The sequence below is a fragment of the Elephantulus edwardii genome, unplaced genomic scaffold, assembly GCF_000299155.1.
Source record: "Elephantulus edwardii isolate Elephantulus edwardi_28Jun2011 unplaced genomic scaffold, EleEdw1.0 scaffold00242, whole genome shotgun sequence".
Lineage (NCBI taxonomy): Eukaryota > Metazoa > Chordata > Mammalia > Macroscelidea > Macroscelididae > Elephantulus > Elephantulus edwardii.
Window position 1 is genome coordinate 3,432,556 of NW_006399992.1, and position 9,228 is coordinate 3,441,783.

Genomic DNA, 9,228 nt, shown 5'->3' on the forward strand with positions numbered 1-9,228 from the left:
AGAAGATCACAGGATGCTGTTGTTGTGTACTGGTGAATCAGAACCAACCCATAACTGACCCTCCATCGGGTTTTCAGAGACAGTTAACGGCACAGGAGGAGATTGCCCATCCTTTTCCCATGGGGGAAATAGTGGCTTCAAACTGCACGCCTTTGGGATTGTGACACAACTTCTTGCTACTAGGCCACCCTTCAATATGGATTGCATCTCAACATAAACAAAATAAAAATTCTTACCACTGGACCATTTTGCAACATCAGGATAGCTGGAGAAAAGCTTGAAGTTGTCAATGATTACAGCTTACTTGGATCCACAATCAACACCCTTGTTACCAGCAATCTGAAAATCAGGAGATGTACTGCACTGGAAAAGGCTGCAGTCAAGGACCCTGAGGAGCAATGATGTCAGCTTGAGGATTAAGGTGTGCCTGATTCAGGTCATGGTCCTTATGATAACTTGCTGTGCATCTTAGAGCTGTACAATGAATAAGGATGACAGAAGAAGAATTGATGACTTTGAGCTCTAGTGTTGGAGGAAAGTGTTGAATATCTCATGGACTGCCAAAAGAAGAAATAAATATGTCCTGGAAATGTGCAGCCAGAGTGCTCCTTCGAGGCAAAAGTGATAAATTTTTATCTCACATACTCCGGGCATACTGCTAGGAGGTTTATCCCTTGGAGAGGGACATTGTACTTAAAAAGGTGGAGGCTCAGAAAAAGAGAAAACCCTCAATGAGATGGACTGATGCAGTGACTGCTGAAATGAGCTCTATTGTATCAGAAAGTCTGAGGATGGCAAAGGATAAGACAGGGTTAGGTTCTGTTATTCATAGTGTCACATTGGGTCATACTCAACTTGATGGCATCTAAAGACAACGTCATGAGAATTGAGGTAGCATTTCTCCATGAGACAAAGGAAAGACTTGTTTACTGATCAGCAATATGCCCCTGTTAATGAGGGAAAAAAATAGTCTGGAAGACTTCTTTGTTAGAATGTTTATCTGGTGTCATCCAAGACATCAGGAGTTTTTCCAGAATTCACCATTCTTGTCTGTCCTTCAGACACATGGGACAATTTCTGTTAATAACAATACCCAGCTAGTTATTTCTTAAATGAAAATACTCTTACCCCAAATTCCCAAGGATGCTGCTGAGAGACAGTCACTAGATTTAACCATATACTCAGTCTGCATTCTTCACGGGGTTATTACACAGAGAATCTGGTGGGCACTAGGACTCCAGCTTCTTAGAGGCCATTCATTAAAGTGGCATTCTCTGGTGGTTCAAGTTAATGAACTGTGTAGATCAGAAAATAATATGGGTTCCTGTTTATTATATTACATTAATATTGGTTGAAAGGAGGATTTCTTGCCTTTTAGCTGTTCTTTTTTTTGGGGGGGGTGACCTTTTTTTAATATACTGGATTACAGCCTTTTAGCCATTCTTTCTTTGAGATGATGATGATTTTATAGTCACCATCTCTTCCAGCCATCACATACATAGTTAAGAAGGAAATGAAGAGATAATGGAGGCCCAGTATTCAGAAAGAATGACTTTTCATATGTGATATACAACAATACTGTAAATAAAGTGACTCTCTCTTTGATTTCTAACACTATGATTTTTTTTAATTTTTTTTTTTAGGCTATTGCTCATCATTCCACTGCAGAATGTGTTTGGTGGATTTAAATCACTGACTTTCTGGTTTGTGGTCCAACACTTTTTACACTATGCCAACAAGGCCCTGGTAAATAAATGGTTGCCTTAAGAAAAAAATGGAAACAAAATTTAAAAAAATATATTCTACTTTTAGACACTGTAAATATACAGTTGACCATAAAGACACTCATTTTCTGTAGAGCAAGAAATCACATTCCATGATCTGTGCTAGGCTCCCATACCTCAATACCTCTGGTTGGAGGAAAGCCATCTGGAACTTGTCAGAGCAAGTTAACTTTACAAGACAGCTCCTTGTAGCAAGATCCCTGGCCAATGTGTTATTTCCACCACATTTCCACAGCAGTTTAACCATGAATAGTCATCATGAATATTACAAATGAAGGATAAGTTCCCTTAAACTTTATGATTTGCTTAAGCAAAATGAGCCCTTTATCTTAAAAATAATCTAACAGTCGGAATTTCAAAATTGCCTCTTTTATCCTTTTTTAAAACTTGAATAGGCAGTTATTCCAACAGAACTTTATATAGAGACACTGAGAGTATTTTAAAATTATTTTCAAGTCTTTAAAATTTTAAGTCCTCTTTTAACTTGTGGTCTAAAATAGGTGGCAAACTGGGTTTGGCTTCTAGGTTGTTGTCCACAAACACTTGTGATGCACCAACATCAAACTAATCAGCATCAAATCTACCATTTCACTTAAAGTTTCATAGTGGAATTATGCCTGTGACTCCATTTTAAACATCATTTTCGTATTTGGGGGGAGGGACAGAAGTTTTTGACTTTAAAATTTTTCTTTGATATAAACTAACTTAAAACACAGGCAAAATTTATTCTAAACATGAAAATTTACTAGTCATCATTTAACTCAAGCCTTGGTCTTTTCACTTACTCGCTATGTGGTTGAGAGCTAGACAAGGAATAAGGATAAAAGAAGAATTGATGCTTTTGAGTTGTGCTAAATGTTCCATTGACTTCCAAAAGAACAGACAGCTAAATCTTGGAGAAAGCCCAGCCAGAGTTCTCTGTGGAGGCAAAGATTCCAAAGCTTCATCTCACATACTTTGTGCATGTTTCTAGGAGAAGTTATTCTTTGCAACCGGATGGATTGATACAGTAACCACAGCAATGGACTCAAGTATATCAGAGATGAAGTCAATGGCACAGGATAGGACAAGGTTCAGATCTGTTGTTCTTAGGATTACTATGAGTTGTACTCAACTCGATGGCACCTGATAACAATTGTTGTTGATTGCCAGCGAGTCGAGCACAACTCATGGCAGCCCTATGACCAAAAGACCTAAAGCCTTTCTATAACTATCATTGTTTCTCCAAGTTCATAGAGTTTCCAGAGGCATGTGGTTTAGGAAGTGGATGCCACTTCTGCTTCCAAACCTGTCTTACACTAGGAGCTCCACCAAATACTGTCCCCCATGAGCAGCCATTATGGCATTTGACCAACCTCCCCCCAATGGCACAAGGTTCAGTGTCATAGCAAACCCAGATTACCTCGGTATAGAAAATTGACGGAGGCATGCTGTACAACTTCAGGCCCAACTGACTTTTAAATATAAGATTATCTATCTATCTATCTATCTATCTATCTATCTATCTATCTATCTATCTATCTTCATCTATCTATCTAAACAAAAAGCCTGAAGCCTTTCTATAACTATTGTCATTTCTCCAAGTTCATAGAGTTTCCAGAGGAATGTGATTTATGAAGTAGATGCCACTCCTGCTTCCAAACTTTAATCAATCTGGGAGCTCCACCAAACACTGCCCATGATTGGTAGCCATTATGGTGTTTGCCACACATTTGGCACAGTTGTTTCTTTATGGCATTTGAGACCCCAAGGTTCAGTGTCACAGCAAACCCAGATTACCTCAGCACAGCAAATTGAGCAGAGTGCTGTATGATTTAGGAGAATGTTCCTTCAAAATATAGTGACAAGGGATTAAAACATAATCCCTTGGGCCCAACTTTTAAATACAAGGGCCCTCCAGGAGGCTCTAAACAAGAGACTTAAATAAAAAACAACCAACAACAACTACCATCCTTAAAATCCCATGAATGTGCCTTCGTTAAGCTGTATCTTAAAAAAAAACCCAACAAAACTTAAATAATGGACATCGACATGTTTTAATTTCTAAAATAAAGCTAATAATGCTATTCCAGAATTTTAAAAATACAAGTGAAATAGTTTGTATAATATTGACACATCATTTTTATAACATTTAAACATATTTCTTATTTGGAAAGGGGCGCAAGACAAAACCCCTGAACTTGGTATTTTTAGATTTTTTTAAAAAAAAAATTATCTTCTTTAAAGATAAATTAAAATAATTATTTGCTGTAGTATTTCTTTACATTTATAGCTAAGATGACATTGTCAGTCCATTTCAAAGTGGTACTATGTGCTCTAAATTCTCTAAATGTACAGAAATGATGGTAGGTATTAGAGTTCTGTACAGAAATGATGTTACTTATTGAACAGAATTTAGGTCTTTTGTGCAAAACTTACTCTCAGTTGTTTTTGACTTGATGACACTTAACTACTGCTAAGTGAAACTAGTGCTGTTATATATGGAGAAACACTCTTCCACTCTGTACATTACTACTTGTCAATGTGCTGTATGAAGTCACCTGGTTTTGCTGTGATGCTGAATCTTGTACCATTGGGGTATCAAATACCAAAATGGATTCCCAATGTGGACAGTGTTTGGCGGAGCTCCCAGTCGTCAAACAGGTTTGGAAGCAGGAGCAATCTCAATCTCTTCTCCATCCACTTCCTAAACCACATGCCTCTGGAAACTCTATGAACTTGGAGAATTTGCAATAGTTATGGAAAGGCATTAGGTCTTTGTTCATAGAGTAACTATGAGTTGTGCTTGAATTGACGACAATCAACAACAGCAACAACAACAACTATATGCTGGTATTATTGTTAGATTCCATTGAGTTACATATAACTCATAGTTAACCTATGAACAACAGATTTGAACCTTGCCTTACATTGCACCATCCTCGTCATTTCCAATAAGTTCTAGCCCATTGTCCATTATTACAGTCACTATGTCAATCAATTCTTGCTGGGACTCTTCCTCTCTTTCTCTGATCCTCCGTCTTTGCCATATGCTATCTTTTTCAAAGGACTAGCCCTTCTTGATAACATACCCAAAGTATATGAAAGGAAGTTTCACCATTCTTGCCTCTGAGAACATGCTGGTTGCACTTCCTCCAAAGTTGTTGTTGTTGTTATCTGTCATCAAGTCAACTACAACGCATTGTGACCTTATGCACAATAGCTCCTGACCATGCCTTATCTCAAGTCAACTTCTCTGCCTCTTACACACCTAGCCCTGTTACTTCAGTTACTATGTCAGTTCATGTCTTTCAAGGTCTTCCTCTCTTGTGTTGGCCATCCCTTCATCCTTCCAAACATGATGTCTTTCTCTAAGGACTGGTCTTTCCTGTCAACAATGCCCAAAATATGTGAGATGGAGCTTCAAAATGTTTACTTTTCAGAAGCAACTTGGTTTCACCTTCTCCAGGACAGATCTCTTGGCAGTCCACAGAATGTTCAATACTCTTCTCCAGCATAATGCAAAGGTATTGATTCTTCCTTTGTCATCCTTCGTCACTGTCCAGCTTTCTGATGCATAGCAAGTAATTGCAAAGACCATGGCCTGGATCAGGTGTCCCTTAGTCTCTACACTGACATTGTTGCTCTTTAGTACTTTAGAGAGGTCCCTGACAGCAGATTTCCCCAGAGCAAATCATCTTTTTATTTCCTGACTCCTGGTGCCAAGAGTGTTGATTGTGGAACTAAACAAGCTGAAATTATTAACAATCTCAATCTCTTCTCCATCTATCATGATGCTTCCAATTAGCCCAGTGGTGAGAATCTTTGTGTTCTTGATGTTTAGCTTCAATCCATATTGAACACTGTAGCAAATACTTCAGGTCCTCTTCAGAGAGCAAGGTTGTGTTATCTGCATAGCGCAGGTTGTTGATGAGTTTTCATTCAATTCTTATGCCACATTCCTCCTCATAGTCTAATCTAATGATCTGTTTTGCATATATATTGAAAAGGTATGGAAACAGGAAGCATCCCTATCATACTCATTTCCTGATTTTGAACCATACATTGTTTCCTTGCTCTGTTTTGATGACTGCTTCCCAGTCCAAGTACAGGTTTCACATGAGCACAATCAGGTGTTCTGGGATTCTCATTCTTCTTAAAATGAGCCAAAATTTGTTGTGATCACACAGTCAAATCCCTTTGCATACTCAATGAAACACAGACATTGCTCTGGTATTTTCTGCTTTCAGCCAAGATCCCTCTGACATTGGCTACCATGTCCCTAGTGTTACAGCCTCTTCTAAACCCAGTTTGTGCTTCAAGCAGTTCTCTTTTGATGTACTGTTCCAGTCATTTTTGGATACTCTTCAGCAGGATTTTGATTGCGTGTGATATTAGTGATATTGTACTATAATTTCCACACTCTGTTGGATCACCATTTTTCAGAATGAGTACAAATATGAATCTCTTCCAGTTGTCCTCCAGATTTCCTGGCACAACCTGGTGACCATATCCAGGGCAGAGTCTGTTTGTTGAAATATTCTATTGGTATTCTATCAATTCCTAAGGCCTTGTTTTTTGTCAACTGCTCCAGGGCAGCTTGATCTTCCTCTTTCATCACATTGCTTCTTGATCATATGCTGTTTCATGAAATTCTCTTGTGTTAGCCAATTCTTATTGTTATAATGTCTCTGTGTAATCCTTTCGTCTTTTTTTGATACTTTCTAGATCATTCAATATTCTGGCCATAACATCCTTAAGGTAGATTTGCTCTTTTAACCATCCAGGGGAGGTGCACATGATCCCAGGCCATTGTCTTTGCAATTACTTGCCATGCATCAGAGAGCTGGACAATGACTAGAGATGACTGAAGGAGAGTTGATGCCTTCAAGCTGTGATGCTGGAGGAGAGTATTGAATATACCATGGACTGCTAGGAGAACAAACAAGTTCGTCCTAGAAAGGGTGAATAAACCAGGCTGGTCCTTGGAGGCAAAAATTCTGAAGCTTTGTCTGACATACTTTGGATATGTTGCAAGGCGGGATCAGTGCTTGGAGAGGGATTTCATGCTTGGGAGGGTGGAGGGACAGCGCAGGAGAGGAAGACCCTCGATGAAATAGATTGATTCAGGTCACTGGGGTAATGGGGATGGGCGAGAAGGAGACAATACGATTGGAAGGGATAGAACAGGATTTAGGGCTGTTGTACATAGGGTCGCTATGAGTCACAGGCAACTGGAAAGTATGTAACAACAACAACAACGGATATTCAGTTCTTTTCTCCAATACCACACTTCAAAGGTATTGATTCTTCATCTATCATTCTTATTCATTGTCCAGTTTTCACTTACATAGGAGGCAAGTAAAAAAACACCATGATTAGGATAAGGCACACCTTAGTCTTTAAACTGACATCATTGACAGCAGATTATCCCAATGCAAACTGTCTTTTCATATCTTGACTGCTATTGCTACGCATGTTGATTGTAAATCCAAGTAAAATTAAATTGTTGATGGAAGGGAGGAAGACCCTCGAGAAGATGGATTGACATAGTGCCTGTAGCAATGGAGTCAAGTGTGAGATGATGAGGTTGGGTCAGTATAGGGCAAGATTCAGAGCCATAGAGTTGAGTGGACGGCACATAACAACATATTGATGTTGCCTTGTCCATTGACCCAGTGATGAGATTTCTGGTGTTTTTCTGACGTTGAGTTCATATTGAAGTCTGTAGTCTTTGATCTTTAGTAAATGCTTCAACTCTTCTTAACTTGAATCATCAACAACCTCCATTACACAGGTGACACAACTGTACTACCTGAAAGAAAAAACAACTTGAAGCACTCACTGCAGAAGATCAAAGTCTTAGAAATGAATTAGGTGGTAGAACGGATTTCATTCATTGTTGGAACAGACTCCTAGCTGACTCTTCAGCAAGCTTTCAGAGGCAGTACATCAAATGGAAGGAGATTCCTCCATCTTTTTCCTGCAGAGCAGATCAGAACCGCCCGCCTTTGAGTTGCTAATGAAACGCATTCTTAGAAGCAAGCTTCAAGAACCGCGCATGCGCAGAGGACTTTTTAAAGTGCGCATGAGCAATTTTAAACTGTGCGGCGGGAAGTGTTGCGCAGGCGCGTTTAGGCTCGCTCGCCAAGTAGGTAATTTTTGGAACTGGCGGTCCAGGCTGCTGGGAAAGGAAGAAGTCGTACTCCTTTAAACCGTGAGTGGCGGATGGTTTCTTCTGGCGCAGGATTTTTAAGGACTAGGAATGAATTCCGAATTCGTGAAGCCATTCTTGTCCCAGGGCAGTAACCCCTCACCCAGTGCCCTCTGATCCCGCTGACCTACGGCGGGAAATAGCACGCCTGCGCACTAAGCTTCCTGTGTCATCTCGGGTCTGAGAAGTTCTGCTTCTCAGCTCGCGGCTCGGATGTTGTCCATTCATTTCCAACCCTCCCGCGTTCGTGACTCGTGACCATATTCGTTTTGTGCCAACTCGCGCGCGTCCCTCTCCGAACTCCTTGTTCTCTCAGTGGTCCATTTCCTCCTTCAGTATTTTCAAGTCAACCCGTTCTTCGCTCCCCTCCCACTCACAAATGTTCTGTAAAATGAAGGTAAAAAAGAAATGGGATCATTAGAAATGGCTCACAGTTTCCCGGCATTTGGGCATATGGTGTGTTTAAAAAATGTTTTCTCCTTTGGGAACAGTAGCATTCTTTAGTGCTTGCTTCAGTGAGTGATTTAAACGTAACATTTTTTTCCAGCATTCTGATTATCAACAGATGCTTTGCTCCCCTTGTTGACATGACCCCTGAGCTGACACTCTACATCTTTGTTTTATGATGGAAGAAGCATCCTTGGGGATTCAGATGGATGAGCCAAAGGCTTGTTCTCTCCAGTGTGACCGGCCCCAGGGTGATAGCTCGTTAAAAAAAAATGAGCAGAATTGTAAACTTCCAGGTATGTGTTTTATTCCAAAGATTTTTTTTAGATACTTTTAAGTTATAAATTGTCAGTTCTTTTAAGAAAACAGAAAAAAAAATTCTTGAAGCTTTCAAGTGAGTTGTGCATTTTCATAGGAACATCTTACATATTGGTAAGGTTTTATATGATCTTAATTTAAGGTTGTATTACAGTTTAGAAAGAGAATTGTGGTCTGTAGCCTTGTTACACAAATGAACCTGCTAGGTATGCTAATCATGAGGTTGATGGTTTGAATCCATCAGACTCTTAGCCAGATCAGTGGACTGTCACCTCCCTTAAAAGATCTACTGGTTCAAAAATACAGTGTGGATGAAATATGTTTACGGCATTGAAGTCTATGGGGGAGAGAATAGTCTAAAAGTATTATATTTTAGGGCATTATTTTTATAGTAGGAGTACGCAACGAGGGTTGCAGAGTGGATTATATTTTGGGGTAGGGGGTGGGGTTTGGGGAGGTGCGGGGAGATTGTGTACCAATGAGGGA

At 39.7% G+C, this 9,228-nt stretch overlaps 1 protein-coding gene across 2 annotated transcripts in view; it reads left to right on the plus strand.

Annotated features, from left to right (window-relative positions):
* Positions 1 to 7,931: 7,931 nt before the first annotated feature.
* CDC7 (cell division cycle 7) overlaps positions 7,932 to 9,228 on the plus strand; it is a 34,046-nt gene continuing 32,749 nt past the window's right edge. The window contains exons 1-2 of one of the 2 annotated variants that reach the window (XM_006898959.1): positions 7,932 to 7,980; positions 8,577 to 8,720. In XM_006898959.1, the coding sequence (XP_006899021.1) occupies positions 8,600 to 8,720 (121 nt within the window). In that variant the 5' untranslated portion in view covers positions 7,932 to 7,980; positions 8,577 to 8,599. Of the gene's footprint in view, positions 7,981 to 8,543; positions 8,721 to 9,228 lie in introns of those variants that run through there. The other variant, XM_006898960.1, reaches the window with a different exon arrangement.